At 37.7% G+C, this 14,434-nt stretch overlaps 1 protein-coding gene across 1 annotated transcript in view; it reads right to left on the bottom strand.

Annotated features, from left to right (window-relative positions):
* ARID2 (AT-rich interaction domain 2) overlaps positions 1-13,439 on the bottom strand; it is a 169,693-nt gene extending 156,254 nt beyond the window's left edge. Inside the window, exons 1-3 of the mRNA XM_079139495.1 lie at positions 13,208-13,439; positions 12,999-13,092; positions 11,847-11,944 (exon numbers count right to left, since the gene is read on the bottom strand). Of these exons, the coding sequence (XP_078995621.1) occupies positions 11,847-11,944; positions 12,999-13,092; positions 13,208-13,299 (284 nt within the window). The 5' untranslated portion in view covers positions 13,300-13,439. The remainder of the gene's footprint in view (positions 1-11,846; positions 11,945-12,998; positions 13,093-13,207) is intronic.
* Positions 13,440-14,434: the final 995 nt, after the last annotated feature.

Raw genomic sequence — 14,434 nt, 5'->3', positions numbered from 1 at the left:
TCAAAACAAGTAAAAGATGTCTCCATTTTCTCTACTATTAAACACTGCACAGACATGCTGGCCAACCCAATTAGACTAAAGAAAATAATTAAAGACATGAAAATTACAAAAGAAGAAGTAAAACAGCCCCTATTTATAGATGGTATGCTAATAAGCATTGAAAATTCTAAAACAAACAAAAAGAGGAAAGGAAAAAAATAAGAAAAATAGTAAAAACAATTCAATAAGGCAGCAGGTAGGAAAATATTTTTTAAAAATTAAGTTTCCATGTAAACAAACAATAACCAATCAGATGATTACAATGAAAAAGAAAAACACATTTTCGATAGCAACAAAAATGATAACATCCTTCAGAATAAACTAAAGAAAGTAGTCAAACCCTATGTAAGGTAAACTGTGCCTAAATGACACAAAAATTAATGGAACAAATGGAAAAGCTCCCATTGTTCTTGGATAGGTCAACTCAAAATTGGTTCTCCAATTTATAAATTCAATGCAATACCTATAAAAATAGCAATAAGCTCTTTTGTGGGACTAGAAAAAAACTGACACTAAAGGCATATGCAAACACAAACATAAAAGAATACTAAAGAAAATCTTGTTTAAAAAATATAAGAATGAGCCAGGCATGGTGGTTCACACCAGTAATCCCAGCAGCTCAAGAGGCTGAGACAGGAGGATTTTGAGGTTGAAGCCAGCCAGCCTCAGCAACTTAGTGAGGCCCTAAGCAACTCAGCGAGACCATGTCTCGAATAAAATATTAAAAAGGGTTGGGGTTGTGTCTTGGAAATTAAGTATCCCTGGTACCAAAAAAATAAAATAATGACACTATCAAATATTAAAACAGGCTATAATGCCTCAATAATTAAAATTAATAAGATACCATTTAACCCTTTCAGATCAGTAAAATTTAGAAAGTTTGACAACAAATGGCAAGGCTTTGGAAAAAATGCATAAACTGCTGACAGAAAATTCAAAATACTTCTCTCCTACAAAGGGAATTTGGCAATATTTAACAAAAATGTTTATTTTTTTATCTTTCCATTGCTATTTCAATCCCCACTTTAGTAATTTACTCTGAAGATTTAATTGCAAAAATTTGAAAAAAGGTTTGTATAATAGATTATTCATTATATACCATTCTAATATAGTAAAAATAACCTAAATGCCATTAAGTTGGGGATTGGTTGAGTAAAGTAGGATACATACACACAATGGAACACTATGCAGTTGCCTAAAAAAGAAAAAAAAAAACCCTAGACTATATAAATTTACAATGATTCTTCAAGATGTACTAATATGAAGAAAGACAAAATACAAAAAAAGAATGAAAACTTTGTGTGTGTGTGTGTCTCCTTATTTTTGCAAAAAGAAATAGGAGGTTACTCAGCAACTACAAAAACTGATTAACAACCAAGTATGAGTGAGAACGGAATAGAAAAGAGGGGGAATAAAAGGGAGTAGCCTCCAAGTATACCTTTTCTTGAACTCTGATGTTATAATCTTACCATATTCATTATATATTCATGTATGAAGTTAAATGAATAAGGATGAGCAGAAAACAAAACTGAATACAAATGGAAAAATACTAATTTGATTATATTTTAAGTGAATAACACCCAGGAAAAATAACCCCATTATTGAGGTGTGATTTTGTTTGTTTTTTAAACAGAATCTCCCTATATTGCTCAGGCTGGTCCTGAACTCCTGGGTTGAAGAGATCCTCCTGCCACAGCCTTCCACTACAGGGGATGATCGGTGTGTTCCACCCAGCCTGGCTACACTGTGAAATTTTTTTTAGGCCAAACTTCTAGCAATGTATCTTCAATCTAAACACAAAAAAAGAATTGCAAACAAATCTGTAGTACTATTTGGTAGGTTTGATTTTTGTAGTGATATGAGCATAACAATTCTTAAAATATTTCACATGTATTACAGAACTGAGAAATGAGTAAATAAATATACTGTTGTAGGACCTAGAGTTTCCACTGCAGGTAAAGAAAGATATATACAATGGAAGAAAGCAAAAAAAAAAAAAGAAAGAAAGAAAGAAAAAGAAAAAAAAATTATGAGGACTATAATTGGAGGTATCAACATAGACTCATGATTTTCAAAATATAAATACTTTTATATAAAATAAATGTACATCCTAGCGCTGTCCTCTGAAAGAGCTAAAGAAAAATTACCCAATAGCATCTAAGACACTTATTACCCACATCTTGGTTTCTACATACCATTCCACATTAAGAAGAACCAGGACCTCTTAGAGAAAATAGCTGTTTCTAGAACCACGTAGACAAAACACAAGCCAACTCTTGTAGATCTGACTTTATCTGAAAGCAAGGAAAGGCTAAAACCTTATGTGCACCTCTGAAAAAGACAAAGGAGCGAGTCTGAAAGGACTACCACTGCAACAAACACATAGTGAAAATAGATTTTTAAGCAACTATATAAAATGAAAACCTAATGAATAAATAAGAACAAAAATAATTCCCTTACTATAGACTACTAGCTAAAAAAAATATAGAAGGAATGACAGAATTAGAAAATAAGTATTATGCATGTATCACAGTAATAACTGATTCCAATACAAAACATAAACTGTTATTAAGACTAGGTACAAGTGTGATAGTAAGATATTTTCGTGGTCTCAAAGTATTTCCCCATAGGTTAACTTGAACAAAAGAAAAAAACTTTCAGTGGAAAACCCAGAAGAATACCACCTTAACCAAAATTAACATCAGCAATAACAGAACAAAAGGACATCTAGAACCTTTTGCCAAAAATGCCTAATCTAAATCTGACCCTGAAAAAAATGACCAGGAAGATGCAAATTTTACAGTACATCTGACCCATACTGTTTAAAATGGTAAATCACGCCAGTTGTGGTGGTGCATGCCTGTAATCCCAGGATCACAAATTCAAAGCCAGCCTCAGCATTTAGCAGGGCCCTAAGCAACTTAATAAGACTCTGACTCAAAATAAATGGGGATGTGGTTCAGCTGTTAAGCGCCCCTGGGTTCAATCCTGGTAGAAATAATAATAATAATAATGATAATAATAATATCACAAAAGATATAGAAAAGCTGAAACACTGGAAATAAAATAGCTAAATATAATACACGATCATGGATGGGATGCAGTGGTATGAATACTAAAAAAGACATTTGGAACAACTGGAAAAATCTGATTTAAAATCTGTATATTAAATAATACATGTTAAATTTTCTGAATTTGATAACTGTACAATTTTACATTAGAGAAAGTTTTTATTCTTAGATAATATGCTTGAAATAAAAATAACAACAGGGCACTATATCGGTAGTGCTATCAACTGATTAAACAGCAATAATAGTAACAATACTTTATAAGAAGGAATATATAGAGTAACTATGACAAAATAATAATGAACTGATCAATCTAGATGAATTGTAAGTAAGAGTTCACATGCAGGTAGCAAAAAAAAAAAAAAAAAATTATGCATGGAGGATGTGGCTCAGTGGTAGAACAACTGCCTAAAATGTGCCAGGCCCTGGGTTTGATCCATAAGTAATAATAATAAATAATTAACCAATTTAAACAGAGAAAACATGCCATAGATAAGAAAAATTATTGGCTATCTTTCTCAACTAGACTATCCCAAAATCAGACAAATTTTAATACAAGACTGAATTAATACATTTCAATGTGGTGCTACCTGGAAAAAATGACTCTGATATTCAAGTTTGACTCTTTAATGGTATAAACTGAAAGGATTATATTGAACTATAAGCACTCTTGACAGATTTCCTATTACTTGTGAGCACACTTGGAGGTACAGACCACAGTACTGACTACTGTTTATAAAGAACTACACAGCCTGATTTGAGCTCAAGCAAACTCAATCTATGAAACATAGAAAGTGTGATCAACCTTGATATTATTATTGATAAATTTAAATTCAGCCACAAGTCTAAAGTACTAAGGAATTAGGCACTGTTGGAGTTAGGTATTGTCTAGATTTAGAGCCTCAAACTTATGGTCTCTACTTTACCATATTATTTTCTTTTCACATTTTAATTTGTTTTTGCAGTGTTGGTGACTGAACCTTTTGCATACTCAACCACTGATCTATATGCCCAATCCTTACTTTACCCTATTTTGGCAGAATAATATTCCTATTTCTATTAACATTCTGCTTACTTGAAATTACTTGCAGAGGGACAAAATAAAATTTCACCCAGAACACTTTACTGTGAAAAAAAATCCATTATAATCATATTAAAAAAAAAAAACCAACATCTTTGTGCACATAAGTAACATTAGACACAGTAAGAAAAAATTGATCAAGTATGATAACACAAAACCAAAATTATAGACACTTGCCATATTTTATGTGTATTCAAACAATAAATTAATACAATTTAATTCAAATTATCCTTCATAAAAAACAATTTACAGATTAGCCCCACTAAATTGTACTAAAATATGATATACTAGCAAAAACAAAAGTCATACACACCTGGAACATGGAATATACCTGAAGATACTTAGTAAACGTGCATTATGGGGTAGGAGGGTATGTGTAAGATAATGCTTTGTAAAATGTAAAGTAGGTCTATTCCCAGGGAAAGAAATGGGTCGGTGTGTTCTGAAAATATGTAAAATTATTTCCTGACTGGCAATTATGGTTGACATTTAAGATTAGGAGTTAGATATAAACCAGAAACTGTTTGTTTGTTTTAAGAAGTAACCCCTATGTCTCAGCAAAAAAAGTTTGAGTGGTACAAATATTTTTTTTTCTAATTATGTTTTTAAGATTAACAACAATTATTTCTGAAATTTGAAATACAGTCTCACATAGAGAATATTTTCGAAAAATGAAGATACTGCATTAAACAAACTATTATTAGTATTGTTATTTTTTATAGGAATTCACATGTTAACTTCCCTAAGTAGTATTGGGATAGTCCTCACCCAAGAGAACAAGGATTTAGTAAATTCAATAAAAACATGTATCCCATTTTGGAAGAATATTATCAAATCCTATATTTTAAAAAAAAGTTATATATTAAGAAAATTCTCCAATTAGAAATAACTAAAGGAAAACTTATTTCTAGCTAATTTTTAAAGATTCAATTTATAAAAACAGGATAAGTTAGAATTTGGTAGTTCATTTGTGTGCCCCTCCAACTCCGCCACCCCACCACCCCTTTAACTGAAGTAGAGCTCTTGTTACCGTCTCTGAAGCCCTGAGACAAAGTATAGGGTGTGTCCAGGCTCTGCTTAGAGAGGACAGGTGCAGCTTAAGCAGGTGCCCCTGAACCAGACTGTCCCCTGGAGGTTTTGTTCTGGATATAGCCCTGGCCAATGTTTTGATGCCAAGTTAAACCAGTTATCTCAGGAACTAAAGTGGTTTCATTACAAAACTTAGATCAACTGTTTTCAAACTTAGTGTACTTAAGAATCACCTGAGGAATTCTTTTAAAAATACAAAGTTTCAGACTATTAATACCAAAACCACTGATCAATAGCATTACTAAAAGAAAACAATTAAACATTATAAGCCTTATGGTATGATGAAAAGCAAAGCACTACTTATGAAGTATGCTTAAAATATTTGAAGCTGTATGTTACCAATCTTTAGATCTATCAGTTTTCAAGAAATAACACCAGATAGAGGAACAAGTTAACTGACACCAGAAGGAAGTAATCAACCAAATCCAGAACTTGGGACAATCTAAATGACTAATGACCCAATTACTTCAACAAATCAATGGCACAATGAGAAAAGAGAAAGGAAACTGCTAAGAGTCTTACAAGATTTAAACAGTCCAAACATCAAAAGCAACACATTCTTCCCGCCCCAAATTTCTGTTGCAATAAGTAGCACAGTACAGCAAACACTGTTACTGGCACTGATGGAATCATGGATCAATCATTTTGGGGCAACAACTCAGAATGTAATAGCTACTCACAGACATCACACAGGGTTTTCAGTTCCAGCAGTAGGTTATGGCAATGTACTTAGTCAAATGGGCATGTATTTTGGGGCTGCTGGTTCAAATAAGAACCTTAAGTGTGAAGACTAAACCAACAGCTGGACACGGTGATACATGCCTATATAATCCCAGTAGCTTAGGAGGCTGAGGCAGGAGGATGACCAGTTCAAAGATGCCTCGGCAACTTAACGAGGCCTTGTCTCTAAATAAAATATCAAAAAAGGGCTGGTGATGGGATGTGGTTCAGTGGTTAAGGGCCTCTGGGTTCAATCCTCAATACCAAAAAAAAAAAAAAGACTAAACTAATAAAATAAAATTAACTGCAAATTCCTTGACTGGAAGGAATGTGGTACCAATAAGTGAATTACCGAGATCTTTTGTGATGAAGGGGGTTGGGTAGCAGAGTAGTAGACTGCATGCTTACCAGGGTTGAGGCCTAGGTTGATCCCCAATACCACCACCGAAAAAAGAAAAAAACCTTTGTCACAGTAAGCAGTCAGTCTTGCACACGCTCACAATCTCTCTCTATATATGTGTATACGCATACAAACACACAAACATATAAAGGGAGTATCATTTGTTTCATCACTTTATAGTTTAAACAGTAGGAAAAAAAATATATTGTTACCCATCTACCAGTCTTTCCCCAGTCTGGACCAACTAAGGCCACTGCTTCTCTTACAGGTTCAACTTTTCTTCTGCTAACATTTGGGCTGCAATATGTCTTTACCTTTTCTTTCCTATCAATGGATACAAGATAATTTTAATGTTTCCCTATTGGAACAACCATTTAACAAGAATTGTCAATAAAATTTTGCATAGTCACTGATAAAGATATGCAAATAATAACACCTTAAAAATTATTTAAATCTATATTTATATGCTACTATATAAATATGCATGATTATCCCTCTTCTTGTTTATTTCCACATCTAAATTTTCTCTTTCTTAACTCTTATTTCTTCTAGCTCAATTTCCCAAACTGTTTTCCAAAGAACTTAGTAGGACTTCCTCAAGCACGGTGTTTTTTAACATTTTACCCGTGTAGTGGTGTTTGAGAAAAACCATTCATTATGGGGTGATAAGAAACACAATAAATAGTGTGAATCTTGAAATTTTCTAGAGATTCATAACAACATTAATAAAACAAAGTCTTTAAGAAATACTGTGTAAAGTAACCCAACTTTAGCTTTACTGCTCAAATCATCTGGCTTCATTTCAAGGAAACACATTAACATTTCTGGAAAAATAGTGTTTCACAGAGGCTAGCTGGAATTTCTACTGTAATTGACCTTGCATACCAAAGAGGATGATGATGGTGGTGGTGTTAGATCAAAGAAGCAGCCCTGACTATTTTACCACCCTCTACTCTACCCTGCCCCATGTCCTCTAATTCCCAATTCTGGCAAAATTCATTTTTATCACTAATCTTTAGCAGGCCTGGAAAATGCACAATAAGCAGCCTTCACAAATAATAGTAAAAAGTTTTATCAATATATAGTATTTACTTGACAACTAATATACTTAAATTCCAAGGAATTAAAATCTTCGTTTTTCCTTCCCTTCCCAACTTCCAATTTAATTTAGTTTGAGAATATAAGAGATCTATAGCAGTGATAGACTTTTCTATCAATGACATTATAATGGATTTTGCACACAATCAACTATAAAAATACAGAACGCACAACAGAGCAGAGAGGTAGGATTATAAAAGAATGCCTCTATTCAAGAATAGACATTCTTAGTTAACAACCAAGGCAGAAAATTTAAATGCAAAAAAAGATGTAAACATTTTAGGAGTTATAAAGTTCTCAGTTTGTATCCTCAGCAAATCTGTAACCTCAGCAAACTACCTATCTTGGAAAGAAGTAGATTGATTTCTACTTTGGACAAATCTAAGCTGTTTGAAAACATGAATTCTCAGACACCAACACTAACATAAGTAAGCTTTGATTAGTCTTTCAACTTTCTCCACTTTCTACTCCTACTTTCAACAAGTCCACATGCCTTTCAAAAATGTAACAGTATCAGAAAATATCAAAATCAGGTTTATCCAAAATTGGCATACAAAATTAAATTTAAAATACATAACATGAATACTTATTCAGGCACAATTGTTCCCCCAGTCTCCTATTACTTTTCTTCTCTTGAAAGAGAATTATGTTTACGCAGTTTGTTTAGTAAAACCAATGTGTTACTTTATTAACTTATGTATCACAATCTTGGAAGAATTCTTTCACTGAACCTCAGGTAACCAATAAAAGGCTTTCTCTTAAAATAATTAATCTACGTAGTGGACACTACAGAACACATATTCATGTCACTTAGCGATAAATCTAAACTGCATCTATAGATATTACTTAAAGAGGGGCTTTACTCACCACGAAAAAAAAAAATAAGACAATAAATTCACAATTCAATTGAAAATCACTCTCGAGAATGCAACTCTATGATCAAGTTTCTGACTATTCTAGACAGATATATATTTTTAAAAATAATTTACTTATTACAAGTTTCAATGCAAGAAAAGCTGTAACATGTAGTTTTAAACAATAAAATTTTAATATACAAGATATTTAACCTCCTTTTCAAAAAATTAAGTTTTATAAAGGAAACATCAAGTTAACCTTGACTATAGTTGTACTACTGGCATCAATAAGTGAAAACAAAATTCTTCAACTAAATATTTGAACTATTTACCTAAACCTTCATTTCAAAAAAGTTTCAAATTCTTAACCCAAAAAGGAGTAGCAAATATCGCAATATTAATACCAAAACTGAACAAAAAATAAAATTCATCAAGTAAATGTGGAACACATCAGACATAAATATCTTGTGCGTAAATTTAATCATATGCAATTCCCAAATATATTTTAATTTATTAAAATCACTTGCATAACAAAATGAATTATAAGGCTGATTAAATACTACTGAGAATATACCATGAATACAATTTTTTGTACAAGTTACATATGATCTTAAGCCCTTTATTTTTTTCTTCTATATCTCCATATATAAAATGTAGGAAATTATACTTTATCCTTTCATACTTAGAGATATTCTACTAATAAACATTTGTGAGATGTGCATGCCAAGAAACTAAAAGTAAACAAGAACATAAATATCACAGATGATTAATATATAATTATTTTTATTATTATGTTTTCAGTGCTGGAGATGAAACTCAGGTCCTCATGCATACTAGGCAAACATTCCACCACTGAGCTACACTGCCAGCCTGCTAATATCCAATTTTTAAATATAGGACTTTTACACATTATCAGTAGACATTTGCATTTTTAAAAATTAAATGCCAATGTTAAAACAAACAACAGCATTTTCATTTTAAGATGAAGAAATCTTTGCAGATAATCTACAACTGAATAAATGTCTTACAAAACAAGCAAACTTTTGGCAGACCATTAAACTCAAATCTCTATTTAATGACTATGTTTGTATCAAAAAAAATCATAAAACTGTTTAGAACATATACATGGTCAGGATACTACTTTGCTCTTATTGAAATGTCTATAATATTATGAAAATATAAAACACTAGACTAACAGCCATTCATCCAATTTATAGTAAGACGGGAACGTGAGCAGTATTAAACTTATAGAGTAAGGAGAACTAACATATGTAGTAACAGTTATAATAGATGAAATGAAAAAGCAGTTCATATTTTAAAAATTTATTCCACCTGTGATTTATAGAACATGCTGCATTATCTGCTCATCAGAAAACATGATGATTAATTTGATGTAGCAAAGAGGTAACTTAACAAGTCACCTGATTACTATTTCTTACTATGAAGGGGTACTACCATAGTTAAGTGACAAAAGTACTGTTAAAGCTTGACAACTGTTCTGTCAGTTAAGATTTTTCAGAGGAAAGTGTAAAACCCAGCATAATACATATCCTCTGACTGTGCAATATTATACCACTAGGGAAAAATTCTTACAAGATTGGTAGTACTCAATTTTTGACCAGCATATTTCTTTTGTATTTTTTTTTTTTTTTTACAAGCCATGCAAATCTTCACATGGTTTATTTTCCAAAACAAATGCTTCAACTTTTTTCCTAGTAGCCTAGCTACAACCCTACAAAAACAAACCTGGAGAGTGACATATGGAGGAAAAACAAGTTTAGCTAAGGACATAGTTCAAAAAGCAGTTTATAACAAGAAAAGTCCAAATTGATCTGAGAACAATGAAAATACTTACAAACAACCTTGAAACTATACAGTCAAAAATAGTATTTATAAGCATAATTAAAGGATGATATGATCCCATGATAGAAATGACAACTGGAAGAGCAGTATTTATGATTAACTTTTATAAAAAAATTGAAGCCCATTTGATTATGCTAAAATTGTTAGTTAAAAATCTACATCTCATGATTCACATATGATACAGTATCTTTAAGATATTAAATTTCAATCAATCAAACACATATGAGGCACAACTTTAAAATATGTATTTTAAACAGTACGAATCCAAATAGTTCCGATTGGCATAAAACCAGAACATGTATTAACATGTTCCTCTCAGTATTAGAAATGGAAATGAGCCAATGACTATCACCACAAATATAAAATTCCTATTTCTCACCCCATTACTAAATCAGCAGTGAGGGAGATTAGTTTTGCTTGTTTTGAGGTTTGAATTTAGCCCTTTAACGATCTATTCTGACACATATTACACACACACACACACACAAACACACACACACACAAACAACTAACCATATTTAATATCTTCTAGACTTCCTATGGAATTCAATAACTACTCCACAAAGTTCTGTGACTTCTTCAGCTTCAAGCCTGATGTCAATCTAAGATAGCCAATAGAAAGTACACCTGTGCAATTACTGTATTTCCTATTTCAGAATGCTGAAAATAATTCAGAATAACTCTTGAGTGCATTTGAAGCAATACAAAACAAATTATGCAGAAGCCACATAACAAAAACAGAAGGCTATTCTGTAATTATTAGAAAGTACTGTGCAAAAAATACTATTTTAGCTTTAAACAACCAATTAAGGACCCTCCATAGGTAAACAAACAAAAATAAAAACATGACTTCATAGTAAATTACAATCTGAAAGTATTCCTAGAATAAAACTGGGAGAAAAAAATTAAAATATCACAAAAGATATCATGTAGACTATATCACATACCAACTGAATGCAAAATTTACTTTTGTCAAATAAGCATTCAAATATAAGAGAAAGAATGAAAGAAAACCCAAATAATAGTATCTGGTTTCATATTATCTTCATTTCCTGAAGATACTTAACATTTTTAGGTTGCTCAGAAATTCAACAAAAAAATAATTCTAACAATCCTGGTCATGTAAGTCACCTACATATTACGCTAGGTAGAAATACTCTGTTGAAAAACTACTCAATGACTCAGTTCAAAACCATAAGTTTCATTTTTTCTTAAATTTTGAAAGTCAGAATTTAAAAAGGTAAAGGAGTTTCCAAAACAAAGAAAAAAATTTTCCCAAAGGTTACAAAGTTTCATTAACTATGTTAACTCTTTCACTAAGCATCACCTTTCTGCCCCTCAGTGGATGGCGAGCAATCAATAACAATGTCACAAAAGAATGTTCACCAAGATAGAGTGAGGAGTCACCTGTAATGATTTTGTATGAAAAATGTAAATGATCCTGAAATGGGTGAGGAAAACTTTACCTTCCTACACTCCCTCATCGTAATGATATTAAATATTTGTCAGAATAAAATTAACAAGAGATTAGAAATAGTTTGGTGTGCAAGGTTTGCTTTTTGTTTTGGAAAAAAAGAAAAACTCCTCACAAGTCCCTTATTTCCAAATACTGTGGAAAAGTCACTACTACTCACCGCAAGTAATACTGTTTTAAAGCAAAGGCAGCGTTAGAACAACTTCTGGGAAAGTTGAACTCTTCAACAATTTCTCCCCACTGATTCTTCTCAGAAACCTGTTAAAAACAGTCACACTTGTCTGAAAGTGCTCAATCCAAGAAAAACCTAACCTAACTATGAAATAAATACCCATTCTGCAGAGATCTGTAGACACTAAGGCATCACTGGGTGTTTCAGATCGATCCGTAAGAGTTACTAAGCAAGGGCTGCTTGAATCACTGTGTTTTCACCAGAAAGCCCTGTATTTAGCAGCACTTGTTTTGTTTGGGGGGGTTTGGTGGGTTTGTTTTGTTTTTGAAGCCCGGACAATAACCAATCGCAAGTCCCTCTGTCGCCCCCTTTTAAATCTCTACGCGGTCCGTTTACACTTAAAGAAAAAAAAAAAGTTCAAAAGGATCAATACTGTTCCGGACAGCGACGTCCGCGGGTTCTGGGGGGGCCGGGGCCGGGGCTGATTCCGATCCCTCTCCCAGATCTATCCATCTCCATAGGCCCTTCTTTGAGGCCTACAGCTTCTGCCTAGCCTTGAAGCCTAAGATGGCTATTTGGAGACAGGTCCTGGTTTCTTTTGTTAGCTGTATAAACCGAGGGCGACCGGGCCGACGCTGTGCCCCCGGCTGCCGGGATCATTTCGCAGCCGATTATCGATGTTAAACCTGCCCGCGCTAATTTTGAGTTGCACGAAAACTGCTCTCAGAGTCTGTGTCTCTGTGTCTCCGCCTGTGCTAGAGCGGCAGCGGCGGCAGAGCTGATGAGCGGGCGGGCGGGCGCGCGGCGCGGGGCGGGCGCGGGGCTCCGGCAGGCGCCCCGCACGCCCGCACTCCCCGCAGCGGCGCTCAGACCCCGCCGGGCCGGCCGGGCACCGGGCAGGGCGCGAGCCGGCGCCGGGCCGCCCGCCCGCCCGAGCCCCGCGCCCGCCGCGCGCACGCGAGCCACCAGGCCAAAAACAGCCCCGCCGCCGTCCGCCTCCGTGCCACCGGCTGCGAGCGAAAAGAACGCCTTTTGCCCCCGCGGGTAGCCCCCCCAGCCCCGAGCGCCCACTCCGGGGTCAAAGGAGACTTTTTGGAGGAGGCCAGCGAGAGGGAAATACAAATTAAAACTTCCACTCACCTTCGCGAATCCGCCTAAAGTAGTGACTCTGGTGTAGAGACCGTGAAGATCCAGCTCCTTCCCACCCACCGCAGGGATTTTTTTAAAAGGCGACCTGCGGGAGAGAGAAAGCCCCGCACTTGTCAGCCGGGACCCCGCGCCCGGCCCGGGCGGGAGAGCCCCGTTCGCCCCGGCTCGCCCCGGCGCTGCCCCCCCGGTTCTGCTCTCACCCTCTGCTGTGGTGGAACTGCCGCAGCTCGTCCAGGAAAGCGAGTCCCTTTCTCCGCTCGTCCGGAGGCGCCTTCCCCGTCGAGTTTGCCATTATTTTTTCAAAGGAGGTTTTTTAAAAACCCAGATCGGTGTTTTAAAAGCGCCCCCCGCTCCCAGCGCTTCCTACCAGAGCCCGGAGCCCATTCCTCGGCCGGCGGCGGCGGGGCTCAGTCATGGGCCGGCGGTGGTGGCGGCGGCGGCGGCGGCGGCGGCGCAGGGAGGGAGGGAGGGAGGGGGAGGAGGAGGAGGAGGAGGGGAAGGAGGGAGCTGGAGGCCAGGGGGAGAGGAGGGAAGGAGGGAGGGGAATTTCTAAAAAAGTTTAAAGAAATCGGAGCGAAACTAGAGGGGCAGGCGACTGCCGGATCCGCGCGAAGCCGCGGGGCGAGCGCGGCCCCCACCCCTTCCTTCCCTCCCTCCCCGCGGCCCGGCTCTCGCCCGCCTCTCAGCGCCGCCGGCCCAGGCGGCTCGGCCCGGGGACGCGATTCAACATGGTGCTGCTGCCGGGGGCGCGCGAGCGGGCGAGGGGAAAGGCGAGCGGACGGTGAGGGGCCGAAGCGGCCGGAGGCCCGGGAGTTTCGGCGGCGGCGGCGGCGGGGCTGGGGCAGGCGGGGCTGGGGGTGGGGAGGGGGAGGTCTGTGTGGTGGTTTGTGGAAAGCGGGGTGACAGCGTGTATTCCGGCCGCGGCTCCACGGGGCCCTCGCACACATTCACGCGCGGCCTCGGCCGTGGCGGCCGGGGAGTCCCCGAGCAGAGGCACCGGCAACAGCCGAGCCGCTGCGCGCCGCCCGCCGGCTTGCCTGCCCGCCAGCCTCCCTCTCTGCCGCCGCCAGCGCCGCCGCCACGGCCCGGCAGCCAGCGCCGCACAGCGACCCCCGAGGGCCGGCCACGGCACTGCGCCTGGCTCCACACCGCCGCGGCAGCTCCTCGCGGGGAACAATAGACTCGGCTCGCCGGGCTTAGGGTTCATCTGCAATGTGCCGCACATTTCACACGCACACAAAGCCGGCGGAAAGGGGGGCGGCGCAGGGAAACGGCCACTACCGGTTGTTCCAGGGTTAGGGGTGGAGGCGATGTTCGCGTCCCCTGCACGGCTGTTGGAAGAGCCGCCTCGGAGTCCCCGCCCGCCCGACAGAACCGGTGTGGCACTCGGGAGGGAAAGGAAGAAGCTCAGAGGGGCAGCTCCTCAC

This window comes from Sciurus vulgaris (genome assembly GCF_902686455.1).
Source record: "Sciurus vulgaris genome assembly, chromosome: 5".
Lineage (NCBI taxonomy): Eukaryota > Metazoa > Chordata > Mammalia > Rodentia > Sciuridae > Sciurus > Sciurus vulgaris.
Note: the sequence above shows the minus strand (reverse complement) of the source record. Positions and strands in the feature narration are given on the sequence as shown.